The sequence below is a fragment of the Drosophila santomea genome, chromosome 3R, assembly GCF_016746245.2.
Source record: "Drosophila santomea strain STO CAGO 1482 chromosome 3R, Prin_Dsan_1.1, whole genome shotgun sequence".
In the NCBI taxonomy this organism is placed as follows: domain Eukaryota; kingdom Metazoa; phylum Arthropoda; class Insecta; order Diptera; family Drosophilidae; genus Drosophila; species Drosophila santomea.
In genome coordinates this window covers 12,300,855-12,316,616 of record NC_053019.2, presented here as the reverse complement: position 1 = coordinate 12,316,616, position 15,762 = coordinate 12,300,855, and the positions used below count along the sequence as shown (strand labels likewise).

The window sequence follows — 15,762 nt, the reverse complement described above, 5'->3', positions numbered from 1 at the left end:
TTCTCTTCTCCAAACGCGTTCTTTGCGTCTTCGCCTCTGAAATGGTAGCAATATTTTGTCAGGCCAAAGTCAACAGCCGGCAGGCAGCAGGCAGCAGGCAGCAGACGCCAGGACCCGAAAGACAAAGCTCCTCCCGGCGGGACGTGGAGGAAATTTACATTGGCGTTGCAAAGTATGCAACGCATATTTTTACATCACTTCTGTTTGCCTTTCTCCCAGAGCCACAGCTCGGCGGCAGGACCAACAGAGAGGCAGGGAGGAGAGGCAGAAAGAGCGTTTTATACATTTAAATGTATTTATTTTTCCCGGAGCCAAAGGCAAACCAAGTGCCGCAGGACTCTTGCCGTCTGCAATATGCTCGAAAAAGGTGTGGGCCAAAGGAAGTGCCGGAGGACATGGGAACAGGCTGGAGCCTTAAATTATTATATTGATAGCTTATGGGTGGGAAAGGGCTAATCTGGTAATCAGGTTAAGAATTTATTCGGCTTAACACATTTGTGTTTGGTGCTGGGGGAACCAAGAGCTTAAAGTTTGCTAGCCATTGCTAAAGAAAACACGCTGTCATAGCATATTAAAAACTTTAAAATTTATTTAAGGTCCTAAAAGAACTCGTCACTTGATAAATTTTGCAATAAACACAATCAGAATCGATCCCCTTCATATGCATTTCTCGCTGAACTTTGGCAGCTTATCTATCTGAACACCGACCACGTGTAGGACCTGCTGGGATGCGAATATACCCGTTCGGATGCAGTAATCCAGGGGCATCCTTTGGACGTACATGGCCAGGAATCCGCCGACGAAGGCATCGCCACAACCATTGGTGTCGAAGACCTCGCCCTGTTTTACGGGCGGAACAGGGTATTCAAGAACGCGATCGTTTTCCTGGAAGACGAGAACAGGACACACCGCATCCGTGATCATAACCAGTCGGGGTCGGATATTTGCCTTGGGCATTTTCTGCAGCCGAGAGCCGATCTCAAAGATATTCTTCGTCTTCCAGTCGTTGGAGTCGCTGTATGCAATGGCCTCTTCCTTATTGCAGATGATTATATCCACGTACGGCTGGATGTTGGCCAGGGCTTCCTTTTGCATCTGCAGCACAAACACGGCGCTGAAGTTGAGGATCATAATTCGATTGGTCTCGCTGCACATCCTTGCCACCCGCTCGACGGCAGGAGGGCAAACGGCCAGAAAGAAGCCCGTGAAGTAGAAGTACTCGGCACGATCCAAGGGGCAGAGGTTCTCCTCCTCGTCAATCCAGTCGTCGTTGAAGAGAGAGGCAGCCCCCAAGTTGGCCACCAAGGAGCGGTTTGGGCCGTTGATGATCACCGCACAAGAGCCTGAGTAATGAAAACGAAGTTAATGTAGCTATTTTACTATACAAAACAATTTATTACTCAAATTTCTATCAATTACTAAGTATGTTCATACCTGTCGGCAGCTCTTCCTTCAGCTGGTAGAGGGTAAGCAGGCCATCGGCTTTGGCCCTCTTTTCGATGCGGTCACCCAGCTTATCCTTGCCCACGGCCCCCACGAATACGGCTCGAAATGGAGTCTGCACGATCCACTGGAAGATCCGCATCGAGTTTTGACAGGCTCCGCCCGCCGAATAGATGACGTTCTCCATGTTCATCAGTTCATCGAACAGGGCATCGTGCTTTTCATCAGCAATGATCGCGGCATTCGCTTCCAGGCCGTACTTCTCCAGGATAACATTATCTTCCACGGTGCAGGTGATGTCCAGCAGGGGGTTGCCAAAACCCATCAGTACTCCCTCTGGCAGATCCATTCTTCGGGGCTCCTGACGATCGCAGAAACTCCTAAGGGAAACTCCTCGAGAAGCGCCACCAGAATAAAGTTGGTAAAATGGGTGGATCGGAGTTCTTTGAAAAAACCGGAATGATTTTATACTAAAGGTAAACACCCGTCTGGACATTCCCAATTTTAGAGCCTCGCCGATTCTTGAGAACTCCTACACCCGATGGATTGAAGTCCTATCTGTTGTTCATGCTGTACTGTATACTGTAGTATACTGTAGTATACTGTTTACTTTGATTGATGTGACGAAATTTATGAGTGGAGGAGAACAGCTCGCCCCCCGACGAAATTTATTTGCCTCAGTTGCTTGAAACGTTAATTACCTGCATAAATCAATCAGAACAATTAATATTGTTGTGGCCCAATTTAATGTGCTATTAATTACGAATCCATCTTGTCGATGGAAGTATGTATAATTGCTCTGCAATTACGATGGTGCCTCGCTGGGCGGAGGAGGAGGTGGCTTTGGGGGATTTTATTTTCATTTCTCTGCCGGAGATGAATGAATTGAATGTAAGTGGGCTTGACAAGTAGGCGGAAGGGGTAGGGCTGCGCGGGGTGGGGAGGGGAGCGGTTGGTTGCTGGGAATGAATGCAGCCACCCAGAACGTGAATGTCCTTCCGCCGCCAAAAAAACATCCACTGTGGAGGAGCATCTGGAGGGTGGGGAATGAAAAACAATGGCATTCGCAGTGCTTTGCACAAGTTGCCTGGCATAAATTTTAATTTTTATGCAACACAAAAGCTGCAGAAGCAGGCCGAGCTTCCGACGCGCGTTGGAGCCAAACAAAATCGGAAATAATAAATTGAGCACCGATTAATAGATACCCTCGGCTAAGAGGTTAGATATTACGCTTAATACTTAATAACCAGACCGCTGAAGGAATCATATTAATATACATAATTATTATTATACTTTAGTGTTTACATATATTACATCGTTTTATACTGATTTATGTGTTGGCTTTTGAAAATGGATAAGGCTAAAGTGGGTTTTATTATAGGCCATTTAAGTTCGTATTGCAGTCAATAAGAAGGGACAAAGTCGGTTATTAAATGGATTCAGCTTGGTAATTTTTCCAAGAACGAGAGATATTCTCTTCCGACACGACGCCCCATAGCTTTGCTAAATTGTTCCGTCTTGTTATCAATATTTGTCGCCATAAAAATGCAAAATACCATCGACTCTGCGCATTAATTCCCAGTAATTTTGAAAATAAATTGTGCTGTGAAAATGTGTTTTTAATTTCGCTTTCAGTTGGATAGTATAGCATACCCTTTCGGGCAGGATGAGGTGTGTGGCGGTGGCGGTGGCGGATGGTGGGTGGCTGATGGCAGTGGCGTCGTTTATCGCTCGCGAGCCCCGCAAAGTATGCAGCGGTTTTTCACTTTGCTTCTCCTGTTGTTATTTTTGTTGGTTGCACTAGCACTAGTTGTAGTTTCCATTGTTGTTCTTGTTGCTTTTGTGCGCTGGGTAAGTACTTACTTATGTGCCAGGGCATTATTCTTGGCTGTGTTCCTTTCGCCAAGCCGCTGCCGCTATTTCCTACAAGACCGACCGGCAGTGGCAGAAGAAAAGCTTCAGCGGCAGGAGCGATTGCAGATGAGATGAAGATGAGAGGGTAAGCCAGGAGGTTGGAAGGGGGAAGGGGAAGGCGAATGGGGAAACCGCAGCGGTGACGTGGCAATGCAGCTGCATAATGTGGCATGCGGTTTGCATTAAAAATGATATTGCAACACGAGCCGCACATCTGCAGCTGTGTGCAGTTAGGCGCCGCCTGCAGTCACTGACAGCCGCATGGCAATTATAATCCACACACACACACTCACTCAGCCCCACACTCAACTCCGGCTTATGGCTACACTGAGAGCAACTCAATGTGAATTCTATATATATAGAAATTAATTCAGGCAATATGAGTCAGTACGTCCTCACAGGTGATAGCTCCACAGAATCTAATATTGTATGCTTGATATGTACATAGTTTCTGTTTTACATCTCGCCTTATTCTCTCAGTGTATTAACAGAGAATCTGGAGCCGGGCCATGTAAGCAGCAGCTGCCAGTGACATACACATCAACATGACACCCTGTCGCTTGACAAAGCTTAGCTCAGGATCTGGGAGCTGGAAGAGGGGCGGAGGCACCGCAAACCCACCACCATCCCGCCCGCCCCCATATCATTTTCCACACATCCAGGCACATTCACACGCTCGACATGTTGCTTTTTGGGGATGAGCCGGGGTGCAGGATGTCCGCTTCTTTTTTGCCGCCTCGCACGTTGCTATCTAACAAGCTTTTTATGTGATTACCTTTTGCCTTCTGTTAGTTTTACTATAATTTGGCCTTTACGCTTAACGAGATTGTTGTAAGTTGCTTCCAGCCAAGAATAAGGAAACCGAACCGGAACGCAGGCAGGATCGAGGCAAGTTGACCAGGTCCTGCACACAGGACACTCGTCCCATTGTAGTGCACTACGCTGTTGTTCCTTTGCTTCCCTGATACTTAGGCCAGAACAATGGCACCGCAGTCGGAGTCATATGAATGGAGTCATGTCGATGTGAGCTTAGGTGCGTTGTCAAGTGATAATCCCGTCACAGTGCCCCGCTTCCTGTACCATTTCCACAGCTCAACAAACATTTATTCGTGCGCTTTGTGAGGATTTTTTTTAAAAAAGATAATAAGAAACAAGAATTTGCCGGCTGGAAGGGGATCCTCTGCGCCCATCCTGGATCAGCTCACCATGCGAAGAATCAGGATAATCGTGGCCAATGAGAACAGCACGACGTTGACGGAGAACCGATAGACGAACAGGCAATTACACATTTCTTCATTGTGGTTGCGGTGGTGTTCAGTGGGGTGCAGGGCGTCCTCCTATGATTCATTCTCCAAACGTCCTCCTCGTCACTATGGGTAGTTTATAAGTTTGTGGTGTGACTAGAAAATCAAATAAGCCTGAGCTCTTATAGAAAGAAATACGGAGATGTTTGGTAACATCAAATAACTTCTATGCTGACCACTACTCACTATTGACTGTTAAAGAAATATTTTTAGTTGGCTGTACCAATATCTTAAAGTATCTGATACTCTGTTGTGCTTTAGTAGATGGAAACCTTCTTTTTCGTGATATACAATTATTCAAACGTAGCGCTTTGAAATTTTTCTTAGCTGTCAAATCGGCCATACCCTTTGATTATCGAAATCAGTTCAGTGTAATTTGAGCCCCGACAAAAGCGGACCTCAGAAAAGTAAATACTTGTTCTTGGCTTTTCAAACATCTTTCGGCGTGAATATGTCCAACTACGCACCCTTCATCAAGCCGTATGTGGAGTACAACGAGCACGGCTGGGGTCCTTGTGAGGTGCCCGAACTGGATGTGCCCTACCAGCCGTTCTGCAAAGGAGATCGCCTGGGCAAGATCTGCGACTGGACAGTGTCCTTGCCCGAGAAGAAGTTCCCCAGTAAGTACGCCTCGACCTTCGGCAACAGCAGTCAGTACGCATACTTCTACGAGGACGACGACTCCACCTTCCACCTGGTGGACACCTCTGGATCGAAGGCTTTTAAGCCCTATCAGCGGGGACGCTACAGACCCAACGTGCGCAACAATGTGCGGGCCAGGGGTCGCACGGGGCGTGGCAACGCAACTCTAGGAGGTCTCGGAGGACCAGTGGCTGGAGGATCAACTGCCAATAGCACCAAGTATGGAAAGGGTCGCAATACACGCAATGCCCAGAATATGGGTCGCAGATTCGGCCGCAATGCTCCCACCAGACTCCGCGAGAGCTCCGTGATGGTCCAATCGGATTGGGTTTCGATCGAGGAGATTGACTTTCCACGCCTCCTCAAGCTGGCGCTTCCCAATATCAAAGAGGGCAAGGACATCGCCACCTGCGGATCGCTGGAATACTATGATAAATTATACGACCGAGTTAACTTACGCAACGAGAAACCATTACTCAAGATGGATCGCGTTGTGCACACTGTGACCACCACGGATGATCCGGTTATTCGACGACTCTCCAAGACCATGGGCAATGTCTTCGCCACCGACGAGATCCTGGCCACTATAATGTGCTGCACCCGCTCGAATTACTCCTGGGATGTGGTAATCGAGAAATTGGGCACCAAAGTGTTCTTAGACAAAAGAGATAATAATCAGTTTGATATGCTGACCGTCAACGAGACTTCACTGGAGCCTCCGATGGATGAGGAGGGTTCCATCAACTCGGCACACAGTTTGTCTATGGAGGCCACTCTCATTAATCACAACTTTAGTCAGCAGGTATGATAGATTTACTTATGTTGGAATTGTAACTAGTTTATTTGTCCGTATAAGGTACTTCGCATTGGCGACCAAGAGCCACGTTTCAAGTTTGAAGAGCCCAATCCGTTCGAGGAGCAGGGCGTCGATCTCGCTTCCATGGGCTATCGCTACCGTCAGTGGGATCTCGGCAACGAAGTGGTGCTGATTGCTCGCTGCAAGCACAACGGGGTTATCCAAGGACCCAATGGGGACATGCAGTTCCTCTCGATCAAGGCGCTGAATGAATGGGACTCCAAGGTGACCAACAGTGTGGAGTGGCGCCAGAAGTTGGACACCCAGCGCGGCGCAGTCTTGGCCTCCGAGTTGCGCAACAATGCTTGCAAGCTAGCACGTTGGACCGTTGAGGCTGTGCTGGCTGGCTCCGATCAGCTGAAACTGGGCTATGTGTCCAGGGTTAATCCGCGGGATCACCTGCGCCACGTGATTCTGGGCACACAGCAATTCAAGCCGCAGGAGTTCGCCACCCAAATCAACCTGAACATGGACAATGCCTGGGGAGTGCTGCGTTGTCTGATCGACATTGTGATGAAGCAGCCGGATGGAAAGTATCTGATCATGAAGGATCCCAACAAGCCGATGATCCGTCTGTATGACATTCCGGAAAACGCCTTCGACTCCGACGGCGATGATGAGTCGGAGTCCAGCGAACCCTTTGCCAACTCCATCGATAACTAATACCCACGAACACACGAATTTATTTCACTAATAGCTCTTTTGGGGGGAATATCTCAAGGGGATCCGTCGACAGGCGAGACAAGGCGAGACAAGCTGACACATGCTGACAGATGCGCAGTGAACACAAATGCAATTTAAATTGAGTTTTTGACCAAACACAACATATGAACATATGAACGGAGCCATCACTTGACATGTCAGTGAACAACAGCCCGGGTGACCGGGTGCAGTCACAGTTATTTTGAGGATAACATGGCCACATCAATCACTGCGGTTCCAAGAAATACAAAATGAAAACCGGCTAAATAAATATGCATTGTGCAGAGCATCCCCGCCATTACCGACTGACAATCACAATAATTGCGGGGGAGTAAGGGAGTAAAATGGGTGGAGGACTGTTTGGCTCTTTGGCTGTTTGGCAGTTTGGCTGACAAACCTCAGGTTCAATAAATCACCGAATACGGCATCAATCAATGCAAATTCTGATGCTGCTGCGGTGCTGGGCGTGCGACAATTTAAGCAAAATGTTTTCGTATTCAACAGCATTTAATTAAATTCATATATATGCTCGTATTTCATATGCATCCTGCCTTTTTTATCTTTTTTGTTATTTGGCAATTCAATTTGGGCAGTCAGTGAGCACAAAAGTGCAGAAATTATTCCCCAACGGAAATGCAAATCGCCCAACTAAATTACCAAAATGTTTTGCGCATTTTTGTTTTTGTTTCTCCGTCCTCAAATTTCTTTTTGTTCAGCGCCAAATTGAATTTAGACCTATTCAATTTGCATGGATAGCCATGCACTCCCTATTTGCGCCAACACGATGAGCAAATGATGAGGCCTGGGTGTGAAATAAGTGTGTGAAAATATTTAGGGAATTTACACAAATGAAAATTGAAACCGATTAATTTTAATTCCCTGCCTGCGGCAAATTTGATTGATAAAGTCAGCTCCGTTATGTAGCAGTGCTCAGATTAACAATGCAGTACGTATACTCGTATGTATGCACATCAAGTATACGCACAGTTGGCCGGCGAGGCACTTGATCTTGCCAGTAAGCAGCAGTGAAACACCAAAGTGTTATTCAATTAAAACATTTTGTTTGCTAAATCAACATGTGTGCCTGTGTGCGCCTGCAGGACCAACTTACGGAATGACTATTGGGGAATGGTTTTTTAAAGCGTTTGCCGCAGAAAAGTTTGCTCCGGCTGGTTAGCTGCTCGAGTGGCTTCGGCTGCCATGTACCACCAACTACGGACTACCGACTACCGACTACCGACTACCAGCTGCCAACTACCAGCTTTAGCTACCAGCTTTAGCCTTAGCTGTAGCTGTAGCTGTAGCTTTAGCTTCGGCTTCTGGCCAGGACTGGCATGGCATTTCAAGGTCTGCGCTTGGCTAACCACGCCGTTGAAAGGCGTTTAACACACTGGCAGGCCGGGTTGGCTGGGGCACTTGCCAGCGGCAACAACTCCGAGCCCAACTCAAGTGGGGCCTTAACGCAAAACTTTGTACATTTTATCGCATATGCAGGGCTGCGGGCCATTCCGGGGGAATGGAGAACACAGAACAGGAACAGGGTGTGGGTTAGAGGGCTGAGGTATGGGTTTAGATGCCCAAGGCATTTGCATATGCAACCACAAACACCGCCCGAGTGAAAAGTTAAGCGTTGAATGAGGGCGACAAATTGCAAATTAAACTCTTTTGCATTTTCCCAGCATCACATCACATGAGGAATAGTTGTAAATAAAACTGCCACACCCGCGTCAACTTTTTCAGCTCCTGCGACCTCCAACTAAATTCAATTTCATTTCAATTTGCCTCACTCGCTTTTTTCGCTGAAATGGGATAGATGGAGCCTGGGAAGCCGTCTGAGCCGCATTAGGAAACCAAATGCGACTTTAAGTTGCCACCAAAGCATTTGGCCCCGAGGCCCTCTAGCCGTTTAAGCAACGGATTTGCCATCTTTGGACTTTAGTTGGGTTCAGTAGGATCAGGGTGCTAGGGGGGCTAAGGGGAATCCGGGTGCAGGGGTCACGCATTTCGGGGGACGAACTGAAGAGTTTAGAAATGTTTGTAAGCCAAAAGTTTTGTGTTCTTTTGGCCAGCTCGGATTTCGCCTCTGCCTTTTGGCATATTTAATTTGCCGACTTGTGCCAGTTTTTCTTTTCTTTTCGCAGGATTCTGTCAATTTTGTGACATTTGCTTTGGGCTCCATTCACCGTTAACTTTTCAAATGCAGCTCATTTAAATATCATTTGTCTGGCTAAAAGTTTGCCACGAAGAGTCAGTTAATCGCGGATAAAGCTTTCGGCTATAAATATCGGTAAATAAAGGGTTGAGTTCAGAAAACAGAAACCCAAAGCAATCAAATAAATCTAAAAACCAAAAAATTATATTTTATCTTTCTATAAAAGACTTTAATATCACATAAAAGTTCGTTAAACCTCCTTTTCTTTATAGAACACGCGCCTGATAACCCGGCGAATTTTTTCCAAATGAGAATTCGTGACTTTTCTCACCGAAGTAATTCCAAACATAAAATATTTAAATTGCCCCTTCTGTGTTTCATGCGGTCGACTAGACAGAGACGAGTGGACACTGTTGTTAGCCACGAAATGAGAAATGTTATCAAAGCCGCCAACACCTCCAAAGCAACTGAAGCAAGAAAAAGCACAGAAAACAAATTTCAGCGTCACCCAACAAATCTGCAACAATAGTGATAATTTTTCCACTTCTCCAGCTCGTTTCGCAACGCAAAACTTTGTGCAAACATTTTGCCAAAGTTATTCTTTTTTCACGCGTTTTGAGCTAAAACTTTTTTGGTGGCGAGAAAGAGAATAATGTCTAAAATTATGTAGATGCAATGAGGGGTAACTGCAGCACGGGAATATTCACATAATTCGATGAAATGAATTGGTTGCAGTTGCAGTTGCTTCCCAGCTGCGAGCTAACTGACAATCCGCCCAATGATTGCATATAAAAAGTTCTCAGATGCCGCAAAATTATCGCCCCAGCCGGTCCAGGCCGGAAATCATTTTCCTCTTCCGGCCAGGCAAGGTTCAGTTCCCGATTCTCATCCCAGCTAAAAGAAAAAAGGGAATATTTTTCACGTCTCACTTGGATCCTTAGCTCCTGACCGACTGCGCCTGTGGAGCAACTTCTGTTTTACACATTTCTAATTCGTTTCCTGCCGGCGAACGAATGGCTGGCAAAAGTCTGTCTGCTGAAAGTCTGCCTGGATAGGGTCACAAATCTGCACTGAAATTCATTGAATACTTGTCAAAAATATTCCAGTAGCCAACGTAATTGGATTCTTTGTTGCCGCTGTCACCCAAGTTGGGCACATGTGCACTTGTGCACTCCTGAATATATTTCAGCAGATTACAAATTCGAATGACTCGCATATATGCATCTTACCTTGTATTCTGATTTAATAGTGGCTTGTGAATCACTGAATAATTTAAAGCTGTGTTGGCATGTCCCAGTACCTGGGCCTTGATATCAAAATTATATTCATTTGCAGGATGATTACATCGAAATTGCTTCGTCTACGTATACTTACTTTTATTGCGTTCAGAAAGACATTCTTTAAGGATTCTTAAGGATTTCGGCTTACCATGCTTTTAAAGGCCTTAAAAAAGCCGTGTTTGCAGTGGAATTTCCGCTATGCAAATAAGTGAAAAGATCAAAAGCAACATGCGATCTTCAACGTGATTATTCCAGACAGGTCTCACTTTAAATGGTAAATTCGAGAGGAAACAGTGATGTGGTTTAACTTTCGCCCCGGAAAGTGGGGCCAAAAGTAAATCAACAAGTTGGATAAACTTGGCTGTCAGACACCGATGGAATATTTTAAGCACGACGAGCTCTTAACTGCTTTAAGTTTTCAACATAAATATCAAGTATACGCACCGGATACCCACATACCTACATACCCACATACCCACACGCACGCACACGGCATAAGAATAAGGTGAATGCGAAACCCAAATCCAGCTGCCGAGGGAAAAAACATAAGAATGAAAGCAAACGAAACAGACAACAAAGTTGGTTTACTTTTGGGTTCGTTTCAGTTCTTTTGTACGTTTCGCCACAAGCATGAAAATCGATTACCTGTTTCAAATGGAAAATATTCTTATACATACATATAAATACATTTATCTTTGAGTGGGTAAGCTGATTGTCTAACTTCCCCGCTGGCTCGTGGGCCCGTTGGCCCGCAGCTCGTCAGACTTTGCATAAACGAATTGTAAACACAGCAAATGGGAGGTGGGTGGCACTGAAATTATGCCAAATGCGTTTTCCAGTTTCTAATTTCGGCATCGATCCTCGATTGCGGACGACGGGGTCGTCCTCTTCTCGGGAACACCAGCACACGTCGAGTGGCAATTTGCAATGAATTTGCTCAATTGCACCAGCTTGTGATTCTGCTCTTCGTCCTGCTCCTGGTCCTCGTCCTGGTGCTGGTTCTGCTGATGGTGCAACGAGAGAAGCTCCTTGCGTCCATTTGCTTGCCTGCTTTGTTTTTTATTTTATTTGCAACAAATTGGGTTTTATCATCTGCCCAATGTCCATGTTGAGGGACAGCTGATGCAGCGCCGATGACAACCATGTCCTTCTGTGCGAGTTGCCCAAGTTTCGCACAAAATTAAATTCCGTTCCGACCCTCCAGTAAACTGGCATTGTTGGATGGGCATCATCGAATTTTTCATCACTCACCCCCCCCTGCCAATGTCCAATGTCCAAACAAAAAGTAAAAAGGGAAACTGGGAGGATGATGTCCTGGCTCCCGCTTTCTTGGCCCTTGGCTCAGTTGCACATACTCAATCACAATCTGAGTGCGGTGGCAAGTGGCAAGAAAAGATCAAGTGCCACACTTGTTGGCGTCGCAAAAAGGAGACTGATTATTCGGATGGCTCCAGCAGGAAGCCAAACGTTATCGAAGCCGGAATTTTCTATCTTTAAATTGAAAACAGGCTCTTAATGGTATTTTATCTGTTGAAAGGAGAACTAGTTTTACCACGTATTTATGCACAGACTCGTTGTGAAAAAGTCATATCCAATCCCATTTAATGCGATTTTTTTTAAATTAATTGAACAATAATTTAATTTTTATTAATACAAGATTTATGAATGACATTTTTATTGCACAAATGATTTACGGGGCCTTAAGTTCTAAAACATATGAAAACTTTAAAATTTTATTAATTGGATCAAATACGAAACTTCAAATCGCATTTATGCAAATATTTAAATATAAAAGAAAAACAAGTGCCAATTTTAATAAATTAAACACAATAAAGTAGTTCGCTTTATTAAATTCAGAAAAAAATAGAGCACATCGATAATGATCTCTAAAGATTCGCAAATACAGTAATAAATTATTAAACTGTCTCCAGTTATAGATAATCAAATAATTTAAACAAGCAGGAAGGAACAACAGAAATATAAAATATTCTAATAAAGGGAAAGAACAAACTTACTGACCGCTCTAAAGTTTCTCTTGGGTCGCCGTATCTGCTCATTTTGGCCATAAAGTATATCTCATTCGCTGACTGCCATCTTACTAATATATCATATTTAATGTGTCTGACTTTCACGTTGTTTGTTCGTTGTGGTTTTTGGGAAGCTGCATTTTTAGTTTCTTTTCTCCTATAGGTTTTTTGGTACTTGGTCCTTTATGCGCCACTTACTTCCGCACTTTAATGTCTCTCCATAAACTCTCCTTTATGACGCTTCCCCGCATCCAAAAACAAAATGTTTTTCGTGTCTGTGACTCCAATTTTTTTTTTTTTTTTGTGGGCTCTCCTTTAATAGCTGCTCCCATTGCAGGATGTGTGTATCGGTGTCGAGTGCGGTAGGCCTTTAATGAGCTGATTTGAGTTAAATTTTATGTGGTTAAGCGCATTACGAGCGAACAAACTCATTTCAAGAGTCCACCACGAATGAGGTCAACTCCCACACTCACTTCCCATTTCGCCAGGTTTTCCCTGCAGCTTGCGTGTTTGCCACTTGACACACATTCACATTCAAGATGTTCTACTCTCGCCATTTGGCCGAAAAGGAAAAAATTATCAACGTTTCCTGCTAATCAGTGCCAGAGATTTCATTGCTCCCTCCCTCGGCGACTTTCTTGTCACCAGATCTTAACATGGCATTCGCCTAATTTGAATTTAAATACCTTTCCGAACAATGGCGGCTGGAAGAAGTGTATAAATCTGCCACAAGCTGTAGGTCAACACAGGACGAAGGAGAAAATCAAGCGAAAATGGGCGAACAGCATAACTGCTACTGGTCCTTGAGGGAGGTCCTGTGCGGCGCCTATTACCTGCTGGCCCTCTAAATAAGAAATTATTATGAGCTGGCAGCGGTTGTCCTCGCAGCAGTCCTTGCAGTAATCACACACACACACATACACCTTTCTACCCCTCCCCCTTCCCGCCCACGCAGCAGGGATAGCCTAGCCTTGTTTAACTTCCGGCGAAATTCACTCACACAAACATGGATGAACAGGAAACGCGCACACTCACATCCAAGCGCACATCATGTTGGTCAACTTTCATAAACAGCCAAAAACACCAGTCGCGGTTTCTTGCAGAGAATCGACTAGAAAGGTACTGCGTAGTAATTAAAATGAGATTTTGGGACACATTCGCTAAAACCGGAAAATCATATGTCCCATTACCCTGACAACTAAATCGCCATGTCAATAAGTTTTAAGCTCATAATATAATAATTAAAATAAATTTGTATATATTAATTAATTAATTAATTATATGGCATTACTATGTTCTTATTCATTTGGCACCGATGAGACTACTACTCCTGCATACCCTGGAAGTCACTCACCCCTCGGAAAAACTTTAGCGTGCCAAAACACGAAAAGGGAAGTTGACCGCTAGCTCCATATGGCCGCCTGTCTGTCTGTGTGAGTCGGCCACGCCTCCTTTGGCCCCCTGTTTGTGTTATTTAATGTATCCTGGATTTATTGTGCTGTTTCCTTGTAGCCTGCTGCCGTGCATTAAATGTACATAAACTTTTTGCCCAGGCCTGTTTTTCTATACCTACATGTGCATGTTGTATACGAACGTGTATTTTTTCGACGTCGCTGCCTCCGTTGCTTGGTTGCTGCAGCTTGTCAGGGTCTGAGTTTGGCTTCCGTTTGGTCTTGAAACCTGCTACAAAAACGAGGAGAAGAAAATGTGCACATGTGCATATCCTCTGGCTGCATTTTTGCAATTTACAGCAGGAAAAAGACGTCGCCCATCGCTGACATTATTATGCGGCGACGACGAGCAGCGGCGACTTTCGCCCTTTGGCCATCGTGTCGCATGCGTTTCCGGAAAATGCATCCCTTGCCCCCCGTCATCTGCAGTATTCCGCCTGCAGCTACCTAGAAGTGACACAAAGAGCCTTAAACTTTCCGCCCCATACTCCCCATGGCAGTGCCAAGCCATTCTCCACCCACCGAGTGCATCTGTGTCTGATTGTGTTTTGCAATACAAAACTTTTTACACAACCGAACAATACAATGCAAACAGAGGGGGTCAGGGTTCAGGGGTCCCGTGGTCGGGGCTGGGGGTCGGGGATCAGGGCTCAGGAAGACAGATCGGGCCATGGCAACTGTTGTGTCATACGGGGCGGCTGATTGCTCGTGTTGCCCAGCACTCATGTTTCGCATTTACAAAGTAATAAACAAGCGGGAAAGCCATTGAAAGCCGTGTTTTCGCCGCCAGTTTATGAAATCAATTTCCATTTCGATTGCGAAAAGGGTAGCCGGTTCATTTGGATTGCTGAAAATCTGGAAATCAATGCGAACAATTCGAGTATTTTATCGAAAAGTGGAATGGAATGGTGCAGTGTGGAACGTACTATATGGTAGAGCGAAATAGCTAAGCGAATCATTCTATCCCATAAGCGGCCACATTACACGCTGCATTGAGGGGCGGCTAAATGACCGCAATGAAACACACACCTCTCCCCACCCGAAGAGGGTTGCAAGTACACACAAGCACACCCAAACACACCCATTACGCCCCCTTTTCGCCGCCCCTCCATGCTTGGCTTGGTAACATTCAGAGCAATTTGTGTGTGCGAGCAAGTGTGTGCGATTCGAAGTCTGCAGAAAAGCAAAGTTTACTTTCGCTTTAAGTAGTCAGCCAGCTGAGAAGTGGGAGTGCAGGGCGGGGATTTCTGGGGGCAGCTGCGAGGCAGCATGCCACGGCATCTCGACAAAGGCATCCCAAATGCACACACAGTTGGATGCCAGTGTGCAGGTCCAGCCCACTCACATTCCGAGCCGGGCACATTGGTTCCGAGTCCGGCGAATCAAGGAAGTAATCCTATCGAAACAGTGAATAAATGAGATTTCTTCTTGAGGAGGAAGCATGACTGGGCTGAAAATGTTTGGTTAAAGCAGAAGTGAATCAAAGACGAAAAAGGGAATTTATCAAGAATCTCAGCTGGGAAGCACTGCTTCCCGAAGACTGGAAATAGTAAATATAATTTTTGAAATATAACGAATCTTAGAGAGATATTAATTTAAAAGAGCACCATGTAACTAGACCTGGCTTCCACTGTGCCCCCACCGGATACAGTTCGCTTGATGGGCACTTCAACTGTTTGCATTATGAGGCACGGAACTTCCCGTCCGGCATTGGCTTTGGCATCGGCATCGGCATCGACATCGGCAGTGGCAGCGGGAATCGGGAATCGGGAGCGGTATCAGCCGCAGACGGGCGGGCTCAGCAGTGGCTCGATCATCAGTTTGCCCCCGGGCAAATACAAGCAAATTGAGCTGGTCGCCTCGTCTCGCACCACCCACTCACCCACACTCACTTCCCACTTGTCAGCACCACCAACGGACCACCGCCCACCGCCCACCGAGCCATCAGCCTTCATCCTTCAGCCGAAAGCCCGACTTGTCCGACCAGTCCG

The 15,762-nt window shown here is 45.7% G+C and overlaps 3 protein-coding genes across 4 annotated transcripts; 1 reads left to right on the top strand and 2 right to left on the bottom strand.

Moving 5' to 3' along the window:
* Positions 1-564: 564 nt before the first annotated feature.
* LOC120454025 (adenosine kinase) lies at positions 565-2,071 on the bottom strand. The gene is made up of 2 exons (XM_039639015.2): positions 1,435-2,071; positions 565-1,343 (listed from the first exon to the last, which is right to left on the bottom strand). The coding sequence occupies exons 1-2, from the start codon at positions 1,937-1,939 to the stop codon at positions 658-660; spliced, it is 1,191 nt and encodes a 396-aa protein (XP_039494949.1). The 5' UTR covers positions 1,940-2,071; the 3' UTR covers positions 565-657.
* Positions 2,072-4,439: 2,368 nt separating this feature from the next.
* Positions 4,440-4,993, bottom strand: LOC120453684. Of its 2 annotated transcripts, none has more exons than XM_039638501.2 (2): positions 4,848-4,993; positions 4,440-4,782 (listed from the first exon to the last, which is right to left on the bottom strand). In XM_039638501.2, the coding sequence occupies exon 2, from the start codon at positions 4,703-4,705 to the stop codon at positions 4,574-4,576; it is 132 nt and encodes a 43-aa protein (XP_039494435.1). In that variant the 5' UTR covers positions 4,706-4,782; positions 4,848-4,993; the 3' UTR covers positions 4,440-4,573. The 2 variants fall into 2 exon arrangements, with proteins under 2 accessions (XP_039494435.1, XP_039494436.1); XM_039638502.1 differs by having other exon boundaries at positions 4,440-4,727; positions 4,848-4,984.
* Positions 4,994-5,087: 94 nt separating this feature from the next.
* Positions 5,088-7,162, top strand: LOC120453683 (eukaryotic translation initiation factor 3 subunit D-2). The gene is made up of 2 exons (XM_039638500.2): positions 5,088-6,105; positions 6,160-7,162. The coding sequence occupies exons 1-2, from the start codon at positions 5,113-5,115 to the stop codon at positions 6,820-6,822; spliced, it is 1,656 nt and encodes a 551-aa protein (XP_039494434.1). The 5' UTR covers positions 5,088-5,112; the 3' UTR covers positions 6,823-7,162.
* Positions 7,163-15,762: the final 8,600 nt, after the last annotated feature.

Bases quoted from the DNA above. Each gene is read 5' to 3' on its own strand.
- LOC120453683 (XM_039638500.2), top strand. From the start codon at position 5,113: ATGTCCAACTACGCACCCTTCATCAAGCCGTATGTGGAGTACAACGAG. The intron at 6,106-6,159 runs GTATGATAGATT...TGTCCGTATAAG, and splicing joins ATCACAACTTTAGTCAGCAG to GTACTTCGCATTGGCGACCA.
- LOC120454025 (XM_039639015.2), bottom strand. From the start codon at position 1,939: ATGTCCAGACGGGTGTTTACCTTTAGTATAAAATCATTCCGGTTTTTT. The intron at 1,344-1,434 runs GTATGAACATAC...TTCATTACTCAG, and splicing joins GAAGGAAGAGCTGCCGACAG to GCTCTTGTGCGGTGATCATC.
- LOC120453684 (XM_039638501.2), bottom strand. From the start codon at position 4,705: ATGAATCATAGGAGGACGCCCTGCACCCCACTGAACACCACCGCAACC.